Source organism: Balaenoptera acutorostrata, chromosome 7 (genome assembly GCF_949987535.1).
Source record: "Balaenoptera acutorostrata chromosome 7, mBalAcu1.1, whole genome shotgun sequence".
NCBI classification, from domain to species: domain Eukaryota; kingdom Metazoa; phylum Chordata; class Mammalia; order Artiodactyla; family Balaenopteridae; genus Balaenoptera; species Balaenoptera acutorostrata.
This window is the reverse complement of record NC_080070.1, coordinates 52,766,958-52,789,177: the sequence shown is the minus strand read 5'-3', so window position 1 is coordinate 52,789,177 and position 22,220 is coordinate 52,766,958. Positions and strand designations below refer to the sequence as shown.

General features: G+C 43.1%; 1 protein-coding gene across 1 annotated transcript in view; it reads right to left on the bottom strand.

The window, feature by feature from the left end:
* Nucleotides 1–1,301: 1,301 nt before the first annotated feature.
* The window catches only part of GSDME (gasdermin E), a 67,375-nt gene continuing 46,456 nt past the window's right edge, over nucleotides 1,302–22,220 (bottom strand). Inside the window, 5 exon segments of the mRNA XM_007171497.2 lie at nucleotides 1,302–1,532; nucleotides 4,994–5,067; nucleotides 15,778–15,973; nucleotides 16,690–16,817; nucleotides 18,787–18,951. Coding sequence (XP_007171559.2) covers nucleotides 1,302–1,532; nucleotides 4,994–5,067; nucleotides 15,778–15,973; nucleotides 16,690–16,817; nucleotides 18,787–18,951 — 794 coding nt within the window.

Genomic DNA, 22,220 nt, shown 5'->3' with positions numbered 1-22,220 from the left:
AGTAGGTCTCAGCAACTTCTTGCTAAGGGAAAGCAGAAGTGGCTTCAGAGCCCCAGTGGATATTAGCAATGGCATCAGGAGCCCTCAAGAGACAGTCCAGGCTATTAATAGAAGGATATGAAAGCAGAATAAAGAAGAAGAAAAATATACACAATTCAAAGTTTCCTTTGATACAAATGTAGTATTTTACAAATTAAACAGCCAGAATGCATGGGAAATCCACACATTGCTCTAGACATAGGATCAGTACATTCATCAAAGCACGGCAAAGTCAAAATGGATAGAGCTTGACCCTAAGGAACAGTGTCTTGCTGTTAGAGTCTTCTGCTAAACAATAACCTCTGTACTCTAGTGGCATTTACAGTTCATTTTTCAATCAATCAATCAATGCATAGCATACAGCACGTTCAAAATGGAGCCTTCTATGAAGAGAATATTCCTCCCCACAGCATTCACAAGTTTTTGGATCAAAGCATCAGCCTCATCTATTTTTGTTTAACAGGATGTGGGAACTAGATGGACCCATTTTTCTGCAGAGAAAAGGTCTGAATGTACTCTGACTTACAATTCTCAACCCTCCTCCAGCTCTTTATGTGCTGGGGTCTAACTCAGACACCGGGTTACCAGCACAAGAGGCCCTCCTGTGAAAAACACACTGTACACAGAGTACCTGGTGGCTAAATTTGAGGCGATTCATATGCAAAAAGTCACCACTTATTAAACTGTTCAGTAAATTCATCTCCTAGATCAACCTTTAACGTGGTGATCTAAGCCCCAAAGGCAGTATCTTAATGATGCTGAAAAATACCCAGGCTTGGCTGATAACACGTACAGGCAGACCTCAGAGATACTGTGGACTTGGTTGCAGACCACTGCAATAAAGCAAGTCACACAAATTTGTTGGTTTTCCAGTGCATATAAAACTTGTTTATACTGTCTTATAGTCTATTACGTGTACAATAGCATTATGTCTAAACAATGTATATACCTTAATTTAAAAATACTTTATTGCTAAAAAATGCTAACCATCATCTGAGCCGAGTTGTAATCTTTTTGCAGTAGTATCATCAAAGATCACAGATCACCATGACAAATATAATAATGAAAAACTGAAATACTGGGAGAATTACCAAAATGTGACACAGAGACACAGTGAGCAAATGCTGTTGGAAAAATGGCACCGATAGACTTGCTCGACTCAGGGTTGTCACAGACCTTCAATTTGTCCAAAAAAAAAAAAAAGTGCACTATCTGCAAAGTGCAATAAAACAAGGTGTACCTGTAATCCACATAGGACACTGTTACTGTGCTCTGCCCAAAGCACAGAGTCCATTCAGGCTTATATAAAGAACCAGTGGGAAAACGTTAGGGTCCTTCCGGGTGGCAGCTTTCACAGAAGGTTGCAGTCTCTCCAGGTTAATGTCAGCTGAGGCAAACAGACGCTGCACGATCCCAAACCTTTCTGTATCTTTCAGTGGAGCCAAGACTGGGTCTTCAAGATCAGACACACCATCATCAGACAGAGCATGGAGCTGAAATGACACATGTAAACAAATCCACCAAAAAAGGTTACAGAAAATCCACATCATTGGATAATAATGTTAGCACTTCTAGCTAATTATGGGAGAAAAATTAAGTTGTTTACATTCCCCAAATAGAGCAGGGAAAACCCTTAAGCTGTAACAGGATATATTTGGCCCAGGCCAGGACCTCCACTTCACCTGGAGTCCTCTGACCAAATCCCTACTCTCTGAACTCTATCTTCTACTGGATCCACTAACTCCAGTAGATTAGAAAGGTCAGAATATAACTTTCTTATACACACAGTATGTAAGGTTTGGTTTTTTTATTTTAATTCACCTATTAGAATGTCTTACATGTTTGCATGAACTCCTCAAAGGTAGGTACCATGGTTTACTTAGTGATGCTTCTTGCCTTAAGAACCTTTGCGCTTGCCCTTCCTTCCACCTGCGACATCCTTCCTCCAGAGCTCCCCACAGAACCTTCCTTCTCATCTCTGAGCTGTTGGTTGAAATGCCACATCAGAAGGGCCTTTCCTAATCCTCTCTCCATCGAGCCACTCGCTACCCCTTTATCCCAGCCACTATTACATTATTTGTCTTCATATGCTTGCTGTTTCTGAAATTATCTTCCTGACATTCCCTGTTTACTCTGTTTATTAAAACCTAAGCTGCCCAGGAGAGCAGGGACCTGGTCCGTCATGCTTACCTTATACCCTGCCTAGAACACTGACCCTCAGTTGAACGTTAGTTCTTCAGAGAGGTCGCATCAAACACTGCTCTAATTGCAACTGCTCAGAACATGTGAAACTTTGCTTTTAGGGTCTTGAGCAGTGCCTCTGACACAGTTGTTTTTAATCTTTAGTAATTACAAATTTGCCAGTAGATTTGAATTTTAAACAGGCACTCAGAACCAGATCAGATTAATAATGTAGAGCATAAAATTTAAAATAAAAAATGAAGCCTTATAAAGGTATGCGTGAATTTTAACTGAAGCTGAAGGGAATCCAAAAGAATTCCAAACATGTTCTGAGCACTGATCATCTTTCTTACTAAAAGTAATAAGCAACTTCAGCACTCATTTGCATATAAAGGAACTTGTGTGTCTGTTATCAAAATCAGCCTTACACGTCTACACCTTGTAGATTCACCCAATGCAACTCACACAGTGTAACCACAGGTTTCCCGTTACCACGTGGCCTAGACTGTAAACTGTAGATGATGCTTTAGGGAGTGGATCTGGCCTGCTTCTTTAAGCATGAGCACCACATCCGGTGATTTAAGAATGAGCTCCACTGGTGCAGCACAGAGGGCTGTGTCCTGGGTCTGGTGGAGAAGCACCCAGCAACATCCTGCCTGCTTCTCTGAACATCTGCCAACCCCAAGTGCCCAGAGGCACTTCTTGGTATAAGAGAGATTACAGTCACCCAAAGAGGGTGGGGTGTGAAATTAACATTCCCTCCAGATGATTCTAACTCACTTTCTTACCAGCTCTTTCACCAGTTTGCAAATGTGTTTGTTAGTGTATCTGACGCTATTCTTTCAAAAGCCCTTCAGCAAGCCTCTCAAAGTTACTCTGGCCACCAGACAAGACAAGACAGGCATGCAAGGAGATTTTTGTACCCTGCTCTAAATAAATACCTATAGGAAACATAAGATACCCAAATTCCTTCAGGAAGCAGGAGCCTTGCAGTCCTAACAAATGTTGTTATGAGCTCTAGGCAAGATTAAAGACCTTCCTGAGTGTCTTCACATAAAGAAACATTACTTCTTTATGTTGAGCAGCCCACAAAGGCAAACAGATGACTCTATGGGTGGGTAGTTTTGCACCAAGGTAGAATACCAGCTGTGCTGGGACTCCAAGTGCGTCCTAATGGCTACTCCCAGAACACCAACAGAGCAGAACTTGGAAGCAACCCAAAGATCAAATCCTAGAGCAGACCTGCAGGGAAGATGACAACTAAGTGTGAGCTGGTTGGGAGAGGGAGTTAATTAGCTAATGCAGTCTCGGCAGTATTTTCTTTTTTTATATACTTCCTGAATGCCGTTGATGACTTTGTAAATACATGGTGAGGGCTGACTTGGGAAATGCTAAATACTTAGTTGCTGCAAAAGGGAGCTAAGCTAGAAAGCAGAGTTACTGTCGTTGCAGACAATTAGATAATGATACGTATTGTTTCCATAACCAAACTGCGCCATCAGCCTTTACCCTCAGCTGGCCGCACCACAGTGGCATGCTGGCTCATTTTCAAGTAGTTCAGTTTTTGTGGTCAAAGTACAAGAACACAGCATTCCTCTGCACAGGTAGAATCTGCTTTCGGTTGTGAATGACATCTAAACTGCCCCTTGGAATGAAGCCTTACTGCAGTCTCTGGAATGAAGCCCTCTGCAGTCTCTGGCCCTGCTCCCAAATCAGGAAGATGAAGATGGTAAATATATGGGGCCTTGTGGAAAGATCCACAGGGCTGTGAAGGGCAGGGACAAAGTCCCCTGGGACATGATGTCCTGGCTGAGCTACCGTCACCTCACCCGTTCATGTTTCCATTCCTCACTTCTCAGGTGACTCCCGAGTCCCATGTAAACTTCTTTGCTACACCAAGAAGTACCAAAGGCACTAACCACAGTGCTCAAAGTTCCCAGAGTAGATGCATAACAAACTGCAGGGTCCTATCTAGGCAGTCTACCCTGATACCTGCTTCCCAGATCTGGGAGCAGAGCTCTGAGCTTTGATCCTTTGGGTCTACATAGCATGCTGGCCTCAGCCCTTAGTAACCAGGCCTCAAAATAACATAGCCGGGTATCCTCTGCTTCTCTGCCCTAGGCTGAGCAACACCTGCAGAAGCTACAACAACAGAGGAGCTGCCCCAGCCTATTGATGGTTCCTTCTATTGATGACCCAATTTGTAATTTAAAAAGGAAAAGCTTAACCTTGACTTTCAGGGCTAAGCTCATCATTACCTAACTCTTGCTCTTGCCATGGCATTTCCTGAGGGCATGAAGCTAATGATATTCCTGGGAGAAAAATGTCTTCCTGAGACAAAGCAGTCCTCTTGAATACCTCCCTGTTGAATTTGATGCAGAGCTGAATCAAACTGGTCCAGGCACAGAACTGCCATTGCAAATGATGTGGTGTCAGGCCCCTTCCCTTCAACACTGCACCAAGCCTTGGCCAAAATTCTCTCCAAAAAATGCAAAAATCATGAGATTTGGAGTATAAATATAAGGTTTGAGTCCTAGCCCTGCTAGCAAGTTCTTCAAATAACTCCTTTCCCTCTGAGCCTTAGTCTTCCTATGGGGTGTGTGATGTGGGCAGGGTGTAAAAAAGAGAGAGATTAATAATACCTGTTTTAACCTATTTTGAAGGGCTGTTGTGGATGAGAAAGCCTAGCGAGTTTTATCAGCTGTTAGGTGTCCATCTCCTCATCATTGCCCTGTTCCTGCCCATCCCCAGGTCCTCTCTGGGAGGTTCTTACCAGGTGGCACAGTGTAGGAATAATCTGGAGCTTACAACAAGTGCCCAGCAGAACTGCCGCATTATCTGGCATTTCTGCAGGAGGAAAAAAAAAAAAAAAAAAAATCAGTCACCGTCAAAAAGCACCCATGGAAACAGAGCCAGCCCCTGAGCTGTACCTAATTTATATATCCTCTACCAGTCGGGCAGAGGATAAGCTCAGTAATTGTAGAATACATGAATGAATGGGGCTAAACCGGCAGCAACGGCCTTTTAGAAAATAGACGTAGGGACCAGGTAACCAGCTCTGTGTTCACCAGAGGATATTTCTTACATGCAATTTGCCAATCAGAAAGAACGGTACAGACTCAGGGAAAAGTGAATCAGCATGGAAAAGTAGAAAGAACCTGGGGTTTGGTGACAGAAGAGCTATGTTTGAGCGCCACTAAATATTTGGGAGCGACCTTGGGTATACCTCTCACAGCACGTTTCCTCATTTGGGTACTACAGATTTTCTTTTTTTCTGCCTATGTCAGAGAACTATGTAAACTATAAAGGGTTATACCTAGGTCACTAATCATTTGGGGGAGAAAGATGTAATGTGGTCTAGTCAAGGGGTGGCACAGCAGACCTCCTGAGCCCAGGACTGTGCAGGGCCCCCTGGCCCACGGCTAGCTCAACACAAGGGTACCAGTGGCAGAGAGCATTGGCACAGAGCTGTATAAGGCTGGGGGCTGTCCCAGAAGGGTCCTGCCAAGCCCCAGGAAAAGGAAATCCAGATCAGTGTTAGTCAAAACCAGTTTTAAATACCTCCCAAGGTAGAACAGATGCAGTTGCTAAAAGGACCCAGTCCCTTGGGATACAACCTTTGCACTGAAAAGGCAAAAGAGGAGAGAATCGTCTGCTCCATCATCTGGCACAGGGAACACTCATGAACCCCTCCATCTCCTGCATTAATTAGCAGCCTTATTTATAAATGGCAGTGTGTCGCTGAGGCTGTGGCCCAACAGAGCACAATGAAACACGGCCTTCTCCCAAGAGCACAAGGCCGCTAGGGGGATGGGGCAGCCCCGAGGCCTGAGCCTGCCAGAGAACCCGCTAAATTGCATTTAAATGTGCTTTTGTCTCCAGAGAGTCCCCACGGTTTTCGACAGATCCTCAAGGAGGCCCTGCTCCCAAATCAGGAAGATGAAGATGGTAAATATATGGGGCCTTGTGGAAAGATCCACAGGGCTGTGAAGGGCAGGGACAAAGTCCCCTGGGACATGATGTCCTGGCTGAGCTACCATCACAAGCCATCTCACCTGTTCATGTTTCCATTCCTCACTTCTAAGGGGACTCCCGAGTCCCACGTAATCATCATCATCATCCCTTATTCTTGGAAATACTTTACTTCCATGTTACTCAATGGTCATTCACTACCTTGAGCATGGTGCTAGGGACACAGCTCTACTTTACAGCACTTACCACCTAATTTCACTGCTTGACTCTAGTTCCCTTGAGGGTGGGGATGATGATTTTCTCCTACCTCAGCATCTAGCAGTGCCTAAAACACAGTAGAGGCTTCTTCAGCGTTTCTGGAATTGAAACGATTTCTTTTGATCTTTGATATTCTACCTATTTTACAAATGAAACCTGGGAAGTTCATGCTTAAGGTCACAAAATGGTAGGGGAAGTGTTCCAGGAGATAGGCTGGATGCTGAGACTGAAGTGCTTTAAACAAACAGGAGGAGGGAGGTTCAAGATGGCACTGTAGGAAGATCCGGAACTCACCTCCTTCCATGGACAAGCTGAATCTACAGCGACATATGGAACAGTTTCCTCTGAAGAAACCCCAGACTCCCTGAGCGACTCCCATACATCAGGTGAACAAGGAAAAAAACCCCATGGCAGCAGGTAGGAGAGGCTGAGCCACAGTCTCCCTGTAAACCCCACACCCCTGGTGCAGTGACCCACAATCAGGAGGGAACTCAAAACCCGAGCTTCTCCCTGTGGTGAAGGATTTGAACCCCACCCTGACTTCTAAGACCACCCAGACAGACAAGCCCCCCAAACATCTGGCTTTGAAAACCAGTGGGGCTCACATCCACAAGACCCACGAGCCTATAGTGAACTGAGAAGTCATTCTTAAAGGGCTTGTACGTGGACTTAGCCACCCCCAGGACGCAGCACAGAAGCAGCTGTTTGAAAAGCCCCCATACTGTCTATGAAAGAGGCTTATTTGTTATCATAAAGCATCGGCCTGGGGGTAGGCATCTAATTTAACACACACCTAGGGACCTGCTGGTGTACTCTGGGGACCGAGGCCATCAGACACCATCTTTGCACCCTCCCTCTGCCACACTTCAAAGCACCAATATTTCCCAGAGGAGAGCTATGACACACCTCTGGTGCCCTTGTTTTTGTGGCTGCCACCCAGGAAACACCCCTTGATCGTCTGGCTCTCGTGGCCAGCAGGGCTTGCATTCCTGGGTCCCTCGGGACTGTAACAATGACACAGTTCTTGGCCAGCTACCACCCCCAGGGCACTGTCAGACAGCAAACTGAAACACACCCCTAGTCCTTCTGTGAAAGAGGCCCACTTGCTTGGCCTGAGGGGCAAGTTTCTGGTTTGCCATACATCTAGGGGTCTGCTCTCAGAACAGAGGCCAATGGATGCTACCTTTGTGCTCTCCATCTGCCTCATTCCAGGTTGCTGCTATCTCCTGGAAAGGAGCTTATACAATCGTCTGGCTTGTGATTTCTGTGACTGCCACCCAGGTGACACTTCTAGGTCACCTGGCTCTACTGGCTAGCAGGATTTACACTTGTGGTCTGTATATACTTGTATACTTTAAAAGCTGCTGCCTGAAGGTCTGGCTCCTAATCAGCCTAAATCTAGATGCTGACTGAGATCCTCTTTGGGGCACTGACAGGTGTCGACAAACCCTCAACTATTGGGAGCCACTAAAAATAGGCTGCTTGGACAATCACAAAGGTTTGAGAGACAACAAAGAGCTAGGGTGAGGTTGAATAAGGTCCTCTCTTACATGAGACCACTCCCTCACGTGAGAGGAGACTATTTTACCTTCTGCATGGAAACAAACACACAGTGTCAAGGAAAATGAAGAAACAGAGAAATGTGTTCCAAACAGAGGAACAAGATACAAGCTCAGAAAATTTCCTGAATGAAAAGCATATAAGTGATTTATGTGCCTGCTAAAGAGTTCAAAATATGATCATAAAAATGCTTAATAAGCTTGGTAGAAGAATGGATGAACACAGTGAGAACTTCAACAAAGAAAGAGAAAATATAGGAAAGTACCAAATAGAAGTCAAAGAGATGAAGAATACAACAAATGAACCAAAACAGACACTAGAGGGGTTCAACCACAGACTAGATGAAGCAGAAGAAACGACCATTGAACTCAAAGACAAGGCAATGGAACTCACCCAATCAGAGCAGCAAAAAGGAAAAAAAAGGTGAAAAAAAAGTGAACACAGCTTAAGAAACTATGCTACAACATCAAGCAGACCAACGTTTGCACTATAGGGATCCCAGAAGAAGAAGAGAGAAAGGGGCTGAAAACTTCCCTAACCTGGGGAAGGAAACAGACACTCAGACCCAGGAAACCCAGACTGGAGTTCCAAATAAGAGGAACCCAAAGAGACCCACACCACAACACATTAAAATGTCAAAAGTTAAAGACAGGAAGAGAATCTTAAAAGCACCAAGAGAAAAACAACTTGTTACACACAGGGGAACAACCCCACCCCCCACATGGGTATCAGCAGATTAGATTTTTCAGCAGAAACTTTGCAGCCTAGAAGGGAGTGGTATAATATAGTGAAAGTACCAAACGAAAAAAACTTGCAACCAAGACTACCTGACAAAGTTGTCATTCAGAATTGAAGGGGAGAGAATTTTCCAGACAAGCAAAAGCTGAAGGAATTCATCACCACTAGACGAGCCTTACAAGAAATGTAAAAGGAACTTGTTTAAGCTGAAATGAAAGAGTACTAATTAGTAACAGGAAAACATATGAAAATATAAATCTCACTGGTAAAGGTAAATATATAGTAAAATTCAGAATAATATTGTAAGGGTAGATTAATCACTTACAAAACTAGTACGAGATTAAAAGACAAAAGTAGTAAAAAAGTAACTATAACTACAATAATTTGTTAAGGGATATGCAAGATAAAAAGATATAATTTGTGACATCAAAACCATAGAATGGCAGGAGGGGGAGAGTAAAAAAGTAGAGCCTTAGAATGCGTTCAAACTTAAGTTGTTACCAACAGGTATTTATAACCGTCTGTTTTAAGTTGGTATGTAATCCTCATGGTAACCACAAATTAAAAACCTATAGCAGATACACAAAAGAGTAAAGAGAAAGCAATCTAAGCATACCACTACAGAAAATCATCAAATCACAAAGGAGGAGAGCAAGAGAAGAAAGGAACAAAGAACTACCAAAGAGCCACAAAGTAATTAATAAAATGGCAATAAGTACATATCTATCAATAATAACTTTAAATGTAATTGGACTAAGTTCTCCAGTCAAAAGATAGAGTGGCTGAATGGATAAATTTTTTTTAAAAAAGACCATTGTGCTGCCTACAGGAGACTCATTTCAGATGTAAGGACATACACAGACTGAAAATGAAGGGATGGAAACATATTCCATGCAAATAGAAACCAAAAGAAAGCTGGGGTTATACAGGCTCTCTTTATATCAGCAGTAAATAGACTTAAAATTAAGACTGTAATAAGAGACAAAGAAGGGCATTACATAATGATAAAGGGGTCAATCCAACAAGAGGATATAACACTTTTAAATATTTATGCACCCAACATAGGAGCACCTAAATATATAAAGAAAATATAACAGACCTAAAAAGAGAAATAGACAGCAATACAATAACAGTAGGGGACTTTAATACTCCACTTTCATCAATGGATAGATCATCCAGAGAGAAAACCAATAAGAAATAGGGGCCTTAAATGACACATTAGATCAGATGGGTTTAACAGATATATGGAGCACATTCCATCCAAAAGGAAAAGAGTATACATTCTTCTCAAGCACACATGGAACATTCTCCAGGATAGGTCATATTTTATAGGCCACAAAACAAGTCTTAATAAATTTAAGAAGACTGAAATCATATCAAGCATTTTTCCCAACCACAATGGTATAAAACTAGAAATCAATTACAAGGAGAAAACTGGAAAAGTCAAAATATGTGGAGATCAAACAATGTGCTACTGAACAATATGTCAAAGAAGAAATCAATAGAAAAATCAAAAATACCTTTAGACAAATGAAAATGGAAATGCAACATATCAAGATGTATGGGATGTAGCAAAGCCAGTTCTAAGAGGAAAGCTCACAGCAATAAATGGCTACCTCAGGAAACAAGAAAAATCTCAAACAACCTAACTTTATACCTCAAAAAAACAGAACAAATGAAACCCAGAGTTAGTAGAAGGAAGGAAATCATAAAGATCAGAGTGGAAATTAAATGAAATGCAGACTGATAAAAGAAAAAAATCAATGAAACTAATAGCTGGTTCTTTGAAAAGATAAAGAAAACTAACAAACCTTTAGCTAGACTTGCCAAGAGAAAAAAGAATGTAAAATAGACAGCTAGTGGGAAGCAGCTGCATCACATGGGAAGATCAGCTCAGTGCTTTGTGACCACCTAGAGGGGTGGGATGGGGGGGTGGGAGGGAGATGCAAGAGGGGGGGGATATGGGGATATATGTGTACGTATAGCTGATTCACTTTGTTATACAGCAGAAACTAACACAACATTGTAAAGCAATTATACTCCAATAAAGATGTTAAAAAAAAATTTTTTTTTAATCAGAAATGAAAGTGGAGATGTTACAACTGATACCCCAGAAATACAAGAGACTGTAAGATGGTACTATGAATAATTATATACCAAAACATTGGACAACCTAGAAGAAATTAATAAATTCCTAGAAGCATACAAACCACCAGGACTGAATCAGGAAGAAATAGTAGTAATCAGTCTTTTCGGATTTTCTAAGTAGATTGAATCAGTAATCAAAAATCTCCCAACAAACAAAAGTCAAGTCAAGGACCAGGATGGCTTCACTGGTGAATTCTGCATACATTTAAAGAACTGAAACCAATCCTTCTCAAATTCTTCCAAAAAATAAGAGGAAGGAACACTTCCAAACTTATTTTATGAGGCCAGCATTACCCTGATACCAAAATCAGACAAGGACACCACAAGAAAAGAAAATTACAGACCAACATCCCTGATGAACGTAGATGCAAAAATCCTCAACAAAATATTAGCAAACCAAATTCAACAATACATTAAAATGATCATACATCATGATCAAATGGGATTTTAGTCCAGAGATGCAAGGACAGTTCAACATCTGCAAATCAATGTGATACACCATATTAACAAAAGGAAGGATAAAAATCATATGATCGGGCTTCCCTAGTAGCACAGTGGTTGAGAATCTGCCTGCCAATGCAGGGGACACGGGTTCGAGCCCTGGTCTGGGAAGATCCCACATGCCACGGAGCGACTAGGCCCGTGAGCCACAATTGCTGAGCCTGCGCGTCTGGAGCCTGTGCTCCGCAACAAGAGAGGCCGCGACAGTGAGAGGCCCGTGCACCGCGATGAAGAGTGGCCCCCACTTGCCGCAACTAGAGAAAGCCCTCGCACAGAAACGAAGACCCAACACAGCCATAAATAAATAAATAAATAAAATTTTTTTAAAAAATCATATGATCATCTCAATAGACACAGAAAAAGCACTTGACAAAACTCATCATCCATTTATGATTAAAAACTCTCAACAAAGTGGGTAAAGAGGGAACATATCTCAACATAATAAAGGTCAGATATGACAAGTCCACAGCTAACATCATACTCAGTGGTGAAAAATTGAAAGCTTTTCCTCTAAGGTCAGAAACAAGATAAGGAAGCCCACTCACCACTTTTATTCAACATAGTATTGGAAGTCCCGGCCAGAGCAGTTAAGCAAGAAGAGGAAACAAAAGGCATCCAAATCGGAGAGGAAGACATAAAGCTGTCCCTGTTTGCACGTGACATGATATTATATATAGAAAAAACCCTAAACAAAAAACTGTTAGCACGAATAAAGTCAGTAAAGTTGCAGTATCAAAATCAATATACAAAAATCTGTTGCATTTCTATACACTAATAACAAACTATCAGAAAAGGAAATTAAGAAAACAATCCGATTTACAACTGCATCAAAAAGAATAAAATACCTTGGAAGAAATGTAACCATGGAGGTAAAAGACCTGTACACTGAAAACTGTAAGACACTGATGAAAGAAATTGAAGAAGACACAAATAAATGGAAAGATATTTCGTGTTCATGAATTGGGAGAATACTGCTACAATGTCCATACTACCCAAGCTACAGATTCAGTGCAACCCCTATCAGAATTCCAATGGCATTTTTCACAGAAATAGAACAAACAATTATAAAATTTGTTTAAAACTATAAAAGATGCTGAAGAGCCAAAGCAATCTTGAGAAAGAAGAACAAAGCTGGAGATATCACACGCCCTGATTTCAAATTATATTATAAAGCTACATTAATCGAAATAGTATTGTATTGGCATAGAAACAGACACATTGATCAGTGGAACAGAATAGAGAGCCCAGAAATAATCCCATGCATGTATGGTCAATTAATTTACAACAAAGGAGCCAAGAATATACAATGGAGAAAGAACAGTCTCTTCGATAAATGGTGCTGGGAAAACTGGACCACTATCTTACACCATACAGAAAAACTAACTCAAAATGAATCAAAGATTTAAACATAAGATCTGAAACCATAAAATTAGAAGAAAACATAGGCAGTAAGCTCCTTGACATCAGTCTTGGCAATGATTTTTTGGATTTCACACCAAAGGCAAAGGCAACAAAAGCAAAAATAAACAAGTGAGACTACATCAAACTAAAAATCTTCTGCACAGCAAAGGAAATCATCAACAAAATGAAAAGGCAGCCTATTGATGGGGAAAGAAATATTTGCAAATCATATATCTGATAAGGGGTTAATATCCAAAACACATAAAAATCTCATACAACAACTCAATAGCAAAAAGAAATCCAATTTAAAAATGGGCAGAAGGGGCTTCCCTGGCAGCACAGTGGTTAAGAATCTGCCTGCCAGTGCAGGGGACACGGGTTCGAGCCCTGGTCTGGGAAGATCCCATATGCCGCGGAGCAACTAAGCCTGTGAGCCACAACTACTGAGCCTGCGCGTCTGGAGCCTGTGCTCCGCAACGGGAGAGGCCGAGGCAGTGAGAGGCCCGCGCACCGCGATGAAGAGTGGCCCCCGCTCGCCACAGCTGGAGAAAGCCCTCGCACAGAAACGAAGACCCAACACAGCCAAAAATAAATAAATAAATAAATAAAATTTAAAAAAAAAAAAAAAGACAGGAAATAACAAGTGTTGGCAAGGATGTGAAAAAAGGGAACCCTTGTGCACTGTTGGTGAGAATTTTTTAAGGCTACTCAAAAAATTAAAAGTCTTACTACTATACAATCCAGCAATTCCACTCTTAGGTATTTATCCAAAGAAAACGAAAACACTGACTTGAAAAGATACACCCCCATGTTCATTGCAGCATTACTTACAAAAGCTAAGATATGGAAGCAACCTAAGTGTCCACCAATGGATGAATGGATAAAGAAGATGTGGTACACACACAGAGGAATATCATTAATCAGTAAAAAGAGAAATCTTGCCATTTGTGACACCACGGATGTACCTTGAGGGCATTATGCTAAGTGAGATAAGTCAGACAGAGAAAGACAACGTATGATCTCACTTATATGCGGAGTCTTAAAATAAAAAAAGGCTCATAGAGCAGATTGGGGTGTGTGTGGGAGGGGGTGTAAAATGTATACGGGTGGGTAAAATGGGTGAAGATGGTTAAAAAGTACAAACTTCCAGCTATAAAATAAGTCATGGGTATGTAATGTGCAGGATGGTGACTAGAATTAATAATACTGCATTGTATATTTGAGAGTTGCTAAGAGTAAATCTTACAAAGTTTATTTTTCTTGTGATGAAAACTTTTAACTGTATGGTGATGCATACATAGTTAATGAGACATATATACAAATATCGAATCATTTTGTTGTACACCTGAAATTAATGTATATATGTGTCAATTATATCTCATTTTTTTTTTTAAAAAAAGTAAGTGCTATAGAAAAAACTAGTGTTATTATTTAGAAAGCTGGAAACAGGCCTCAAAAAGGGGCCATTTTCTGTTCTAGCACCTTTCCCAGATTCTGAGAAGAGAAGACTGTTGTAGGAGGAAAAGGTCAACTCAGAAGGGCCAAGAATAAACAAGAGCATTAGTGAAAGAGCTTACACCAATCCGACCTCCACAGTGACTGACACATAAATGAGATCTCAGTTCAGAGAGATGCAGAAGAGCACCGTTGGTTTAGAAATAGGCTGCAGATATTTTCAGCTGCACTTAAAGATTTCACTATCCCTGAGCTTCCAGCTCTGACACAGCAGGCAAGTCTCATGTTACGTGTCAACCCCAAGCGGCTGCCTGTGTGCAAGGCTGCAGAGAATTTGAGGCTGTGTCCAGGCTCGGGAAAAAGGGGACTGTGGTGCATTCACAATGTTGGCCATGTGTTACGTATTTGACATCATTGGTCCAGCCTATTGATATTAAAATATTTCAATAAGTAATAGGGTATGTGAAGAAAGGGCTTCTCGCAAGCTAGAGAACTCTGGCCTGTAGATTAGCTCCTGATAGAATGCCTGTAATTAAACTCTCTGATATACCAATTAACACTGGAAAAAGGTCTCTAGGGGAGTTCCACAGGGCTCTGTCTTATGTCCTATCCCAGTCAAAATGTTTACCCATGACTTGGAATAAGGCATAGAGCGTACATTCATTGGCATATGGAGCTGGGAGAGGCATTTGCTCTGATTAATTATTTAAAAACTGGAGATTCCTGGGCCTTTGTTCCCATGTGGTGCTGGGGAGGAACTCTGAATGTATCAGGAGCTCAGCGCCCTGACTGACGTCACCTTGAAGGGAAGTTGTGGGGACTAAGAGTGGGCTGCCTTGCCAGGTCTCGCCTTTCTGAGAAGGAAGTGAAAGCCCAGCTTCCTCATACAGGATGACCACCTTCTGCTACCACAGACCCTCTGGCAAGGTGCGTTCTGGATGGGAGTTGGCAAAGAAGTGTCAGGGCGGGGTCCACTGCTCAATGATAATTGGATGGCCAGGATGCGTGTGGAAGTTGTGGAGCTGCTGGGCCCAGCAACCTAGTGCATTGGGATGCTCTCTGCAGCCTCCCTGCCCTAATGGCCACAATGCTGCACTTGGGGTAGAGCCATAAGTTTGCAAAGAGGAACAAGAGGCTCAGAAGGAACGAAACACTGAGGGGGAGAGCAGTAGCCAAATGAAAGCCACTGCCACTCAGCACTGCCAGGCAGCAAGTGTGAATCACTGGCTGTGTCTGGGGAAACTGGTTTCCTGTGTTGGTGAGGGAGTGTGCCCACAGACAGCCCTCCCTGGGGGCGGAAAGGGAAGTCCTCTCTCCAAGGGAGCGGACGAGGCTGGCAGCAGACAGGCCTCCTTCATACTCAAGTCCGTGACTTCACGGCAATCCTGTCAACTTCCTCAGTCTTCCACTGCCTATCATCCCTGCACTGCTTGAAGGGGAGGGAACCTTATGTACCAAATCGTCCACAAAGTAAGCAAAGTAATTTCAAGGCAACAGCATTTCTTCCCCTTTTTTTTTCCATACCTGCTAGCGCACTGACCAAGAAGTAGGCCGTAGAAAGGAGTTTCTGGTTGTGGACCACATCCTCCGGGCCTGGACACTCGCCCTGCACACTGTATCCCACTAGCCGCAGGAAGGCCACGAGGTCCCGCTGCTGTGAAGGCTTCAGCTTCCCCAGCACCGCCAATGAGGGTGACAGGCTGCTGACTATGTCTTCACACTGTGGGGAGAGATGGGGGGCGGGGAAGAGAAAAGAGACAGATCTAGTGAAGCCACAGGCCAAGCTGGGCACAACACAGGCCTCTGCCCCATGACACACAACCCTTGTAGTGAGATGGAGAGTGGTCCCCCAAATACAGGTCCACCTGGAGCTTCAGAATGAGACCTTATTTGGCTTCCTTGCAGATGTAATTTAGGTAGGGATCTCGAGATCATCCTAGATTGGGGTGGGCCCTGAATCTAATGGTGGGTGTCCTTTAAGAGACAGGAAAGGAGATGGCCATGTGAAGACAGAGTAGAGATTTGAGCAATGTGGCCACAAGCCAAGGAATGCCAGGAGCCACCAGAAGCTGGAGGAGGCAAAAAAGGATTCTCTCCTAGAGCCTGTGGGGAAGCATGGCCCTAATGACACCTTGACTTTAGACTTGTGGCCTCCAGAATTGTAAGAGAGTAAATTGGAGTTTGTGGTCATTTGTTACAGCAGCCCGAGGAAACTAATACACCCTTCTATTCATCACATCAACTACCTTTCTGCAGTTAGAAAACTAAGGACCTGAGAGTAAGAAAAAAAAAAAAGAAGCTTTAGGGTTAAAAGGAGGTGGGGCAATTTTAAACACCATTTTATCCCAGCTCAAAGCCTTATACCAAGAGATCTAGCCCATCCATATCTCCAGAAAACCATGCGGAGACACTACCTTGAGATGTCTCTGGTCTTACCACTTGCTCCAGAACCAAGAGTAATTCTTCATCAAACAGGACCGCCTGGAGGACGTCGTTCAGAGCTCTCTGTTGCTGCTCTGGCAGCTCCACAAAGGGATGGAAATTCCTCTCCAAGAACAGAGTGGCTGTGAAAGCAGCAGAACATACCCAGTCTCGTGACTTATCTCAGAACGAGGACCAGTAACTCTTGCTTTTTATAGCTAATTGTCCTCTGTTCTTTCATAAACACTTCCAGCTGCACAGTCAGTCTTGGAACTCAGAAATAAAGGACGCGTTAAATACCACCCTGCATGTTTTTCACTAACCAAACTACTAAAGGAGGAAAGAAGGAGGGAAGGGAAGAGAGGGAGGGGAGACAGAAAGAGACAAAAAAACAGACAGAAAAGAGGGAAGCCAAGTTTCGTTTCAGACTGTATTTTCCTGCTGACTCACTAAACATTAAGTCTAATCAATTATTTTCTGGAAAAGTCATTTAGAATTATTAAATTATCAAGGCTGAATACTAAACATCAGGACTTTTACAGAGCTTCAGAGTCATCATGCAAATTCCAAAATACATTCTTTTTCATATCTTTCTAATACACTACAGATTTTGTATCCTTTAATATTAAATGCATGCTTTTCAAGGGGCTGGCACAATTTTCATTGGGCAAACACAGATATTCCACTTTCTCCATTCTTCTTCACCCGTCCTGGAGAATGGGTTAGAATCCCAACTGGATTACTAACGTCCTCTTCAGGATGCTTGAGCCTCTCCCCTTAAAATCTTCCGTTTTCATTTTAAGATAGTCAAAAGTTTCTAGTAATTTAAGCCCAGTGGGAATTTAAAAACAAGATTTGATAAACCAAAGCTTTCATATACAGGGATGCAGACCAATACATAAATGCACCCTCTGCTGATGTCAGATGCCAGACAACAGTTACACTCAGAAACTGCTCTATAAACACAATGAGTTCCTCGCCAGCCGCCAGCCTGGAGAGAAGGGCTGTCCTGGCTGGTCTAGGGTCCAAGGGCACAGAGGCGGGCGCCCACCCTCCTCCTGCCTGAACTACCCAGCCTCCCCACTCCATGCCAGGCTGACTAGAATGACCAACTTACAGGGTGGACCGGTGGGTAAGGAAATGATAAGAAAGCTCAGCCTGTCTCGTCACTTCCCTGTAGTGCAGTTCAAGGCTGTAGCACCACTGCTGATGTGATTCTAACCCGTGACATTGACATCGCTTAAGTGGCAGCTGAAAATCACACCCAATTACCGTGAGGGGGCCTGCAGCCCTGCATTAGATGGGAAAGCCTTAAGATTGGGCCTTCACTGCCAATTCTGTCAACACTGATACTTTTGCTACAAAAGCATCTGTCTTCTGGTTTGGGACCCTGAAGCCCCACTGATGAGTCTCTCCTCTTACCCTCCAAGCCAGAGATATTCTGAGCTGCTCCTAGCTCTTTTTTTACTAAGCTCTTAATTATTCGTTTCTCTTTTTCCTTGCCCATCTCCTCTTCTACTATATACTGCACTCCTACTAATTCCTGCCCTACCCCCTACAAAAAACTTTTTAAAAAAAACACAAAATGCTGTGGGGAGCGAAAGGAATTGCTGCAGGCAAGTCACAGGTACTCCCCTCCTCCTCGCTGGATGCCTTGGCATCACATGGCTTCATGCCATGTGGATAAGGGCCTCCAAGAGAGCATTTTGCGACGCCAACAAAGCGTGGCCCGTCCTGGCAATGAAGCCTGGAATAAATGAAACAAATGCAAAACTTGGGTTCTCTCTCCTTGCTGCTGACTAGCTCTTCTTGGTAGTCAGCAAGACTCCTGTGGTTCAAATGAAAGAAAATGTTAGGCCCCTAACTCTTCCCCTCCTCAGCCTCCTACCCCTTCCTTAAAACAGGCCATCCAAGACCTGAGGTTCCCTAAGATCTGACCAAGCTGAGTCCTGATGAGTGAACTAGAACTGATTCAGGCACCGCCCTGTCTGTTCTCAAATGTTCTCCATGAAGTCACTAAGGAGTCACCGCTTCTGAAGGACGCATCACCTCCTGGGGTACAGCACTCAACTACCCAGCAGCTCACCCCACGCCCCAGCCTGCTGGCAATACCTTGTTTTCAAACACTCAGTGGCCCATCCGAGGCAGGCAGCCCTTGCCCAGCATCTGGCATGTCCCAGAACGCAAACTCGTGTAAGGGCAGGAGGTCCAGCAAGGCAGAGTCACTTCTCCTCTCCTGCTCGAAGCCCCCGTGCTTCCCTTGCAGGGGGCAGAATTCTGTAACGCGGGGGAAAAGGACAAGCTGGGCATTAGGGTCAGCCTCGTTGTCACATCCCAGACCTGGCTTCACCTAAATCAAGCGGGGCAGGGGGGGCATGTCCACCCTCTTCCTTACACACCCGCTTCCTACACAGTGTGCTATCTGACCAAAACTCAGGCACTTCCTACAAACACAGGAGGAATGGTTGTTCTTAACATAAGGTTCTTTGAACAGGCAGGAAGCAACCTTCCAAACATCAGAAGTATTTCCTTAGCCTGACTGGAACAAACCAACTCCAACAAACAACCCACCATATTTAACTGAGAAAACTGGAATTTGATTGATAAATCTGGTTTGACTGAACTGATACAGATGTATTGACAATATATTTAGGTGCACAAGTGGTTACGTGGCTCTTGGAGAGTCCGTTGTTCTTCATTAATAAACTATTTTCTGCAATTATATGAACAAACCTTACAAACATGTTGAGAGGAAAATCCATACACAAAAGAATATATTCTATATGAATCTGTATGAAGAGACTAGTCCTTTTTTTAAAGCCTTATCTTTTAGAGATATTTCAATATTTATAGACAAAATAATATAATGCCTACAGTTTGCTTCACAACAATTGAGTAGGGGTGGAGAGAGGCGGGAAAGTTATAGATGAAACATGAATTGCCCTAGTTATTGAAGCTGAATGGTAGGTACATGGGGTTCATTATATTACTATCTGTACTTCTGAACATGTATGTAATTTTCCATAATAAAAAGTTTTTAAAAATTATAAAAAGAAATGCCCCTTAAATACTTCCATATTTGAGGGCCCAACTAAGGTAACTAAGTTGTAGGTAAAAATGCAACAGTGTGTCCTTGCTAAGTAAAAACTGTGTGAACTCAAGAATGAGGGTTCTCCTCCTGACCCACTTCCTACAGTAATGAAAATTAAAAAAAAAAAAACAAATGGCACCTAATTAAACTCAAAAGCTTTGCACAGCAAAGGAAACCATAAACAAAAGGAAAAGACAACGCCAGGATGGGAGAAAATATTTGCAAACGAAGCGACCAACAAGGGATTAATCTCCAAAATACACAAACAGCTCATACAACTCAACAACAAAACAAACAATCCGATCAAAAAAAATAGGCGGAAGAATTAAATAGACATTTCTCCAAAGAAGACAGACAGATGGCCAAAAAACACATGAAAAGATGCTCAATATTGCTAATTATTAGAGAAATGCAAATCAAAACTACAATGAGGCATCACCTCACACTGGTCAGAATGGCCATCATAAAAAAAATCTACAAACAATAAATGCTGGAGACGGTGTGGAGAAAAGGGAACACTCTTGCACTGCTGGTGGGAATGTAAATTGATACAGCCACTATGGAGAACAGTATGGATGTTCCTTAGAAAACTAAAAATAGAACTACCATATGATCCAGCAATCCCACTTCTGGGCATACACCCAGAGAAAACCATAAATCAAAAAGATACATGCACTCCAATGTTCACTGCAGCACTATTTACAATAGCTAAGATGTGGAAGCAACCTAAATGCCCATCAACAGAGGAATGGATAAAGAAGATGTGGTACATATATACAATGCAGTATAACGCAGCCATAAAAAATAATGAAATAATACCATTTGCAGCAACATGGATGGACCCAGAGATTGTCATACTGAGTGAAGTAAGTCAGAGAAGAACAAATATTGTATGATATTGCTTATATGTGGAATCTAGAAAGATGGTACAAATGAACTTATTTACAAAACTGAAATAGAGTTACAGATGTAGAAAACAATCTTATGGTTAACGGGGGAAGGTGGGAGGGATAAATTGGGAGATAGGCATTGACATATACGCACTACTATATATAAAATAGACAGCTAATAAGGACCTATTGTATATAGCACAGGGAACTCTATTCAGTACTCTGTAATGACCTGTATGGGAAAAGAATCTAAAAGAGTAGATATATGTATAACTGAAACACTTTGCTGTACACCTGAAACTAACACAACATTGTAAATCAACCATACTTCAAAAAAAATTTTTTAAAAAGAATGAGGGTTCACTTTATGCTTCTATTTAATAATTTGTGCACAGGCTATGGAATGAGAATGTGGCTGAGCCTAGTACTTGCACGACATGTGAAAGGCATGGGTATTAGCACGTATTCTCACCTGCTGTGGACACTAATGACATCCATAAAGACAGGATGGCTGTCTAAAGACAAAGAAAACAAGCTTTCGTTTACTCACCCGACGACCCACCCACACTCCTAGTCATCCAGGAGGCCCCTGGCTCACTCCACCCTATGCACCAGGCACCGAGGTGGATAAGCGTGAACTGACCCCCAGGGAAGGCTCCCCAAGGACAAGGACCATGACCATTAACACAGCCTCACATCCTGCCAAGAGCCCTGTGGGGCCCCCAACCATATTTGGGGAGTCCAAGACCCCAGCACCACTCTTCCTCTACACAGATGCACAGCCCCCCTGAAGGCACTGCCAACTCCTTCACTCTTTGCAGCATCAGGCACTGCAAGCAGCCAGAGATTCAGAAGGACCACAACCTAGGCCTTGACAATAAGTATGATACGAGTGGAAGAGGTGGACAGGTCACTGAATCCAGAGTGGCAGGTGTGGAGAAAGCAGCAGAAAAGGATTCTTGGACGAAGCAGCGTCTAAGTAGCCCCCTAAAGCCTGGTAGGAACTCGCTGGGCCAAGAGGCGGGGAGCACACTCCAGAAGCTCCCGATAAGCGAGAGTGGAGGGTTCCCAGACGGTGGGTTAACCCCGGCTGGATCACTACGTTGGGAGGCGCTGGTGATGAGAAGCAAGGCTGGACACGACGTGCCTGGCAGGGCAGACTTTATCTCGGGACAAAGGGAGCCTCAGAAGGGTGTCTGAGCAGGTGAGTGAAGTGACCAAATGTGTATTTTTAAATAATCACATCAGCTACACTGCTAGGATGGGAACGATTCAAAGCAGAGGAGCCAATTAAGAGTCTGTGATGGGAACGAGGTCGGCGGGTGCTGGTGTCGGCCTCTGGACCTGCAGAGAAGTGTACAGACCCGGGAGGGTGGGAAGCACAGGTTCACGTCCACAGGTGCCCAATCAGAAGTCCATGCTGAAAGGACACTGGTAAATGCCTAATTCTACAAAGCAAAGGCTAAAGTTCAAGACAATAACATGATGTTTCTGATTGGCCATAAGGCGGGGGGGGGGTCTGTTGGCAAAGGGAGGGATCGTGGCTGGGAGAACCCCTCGTCAAG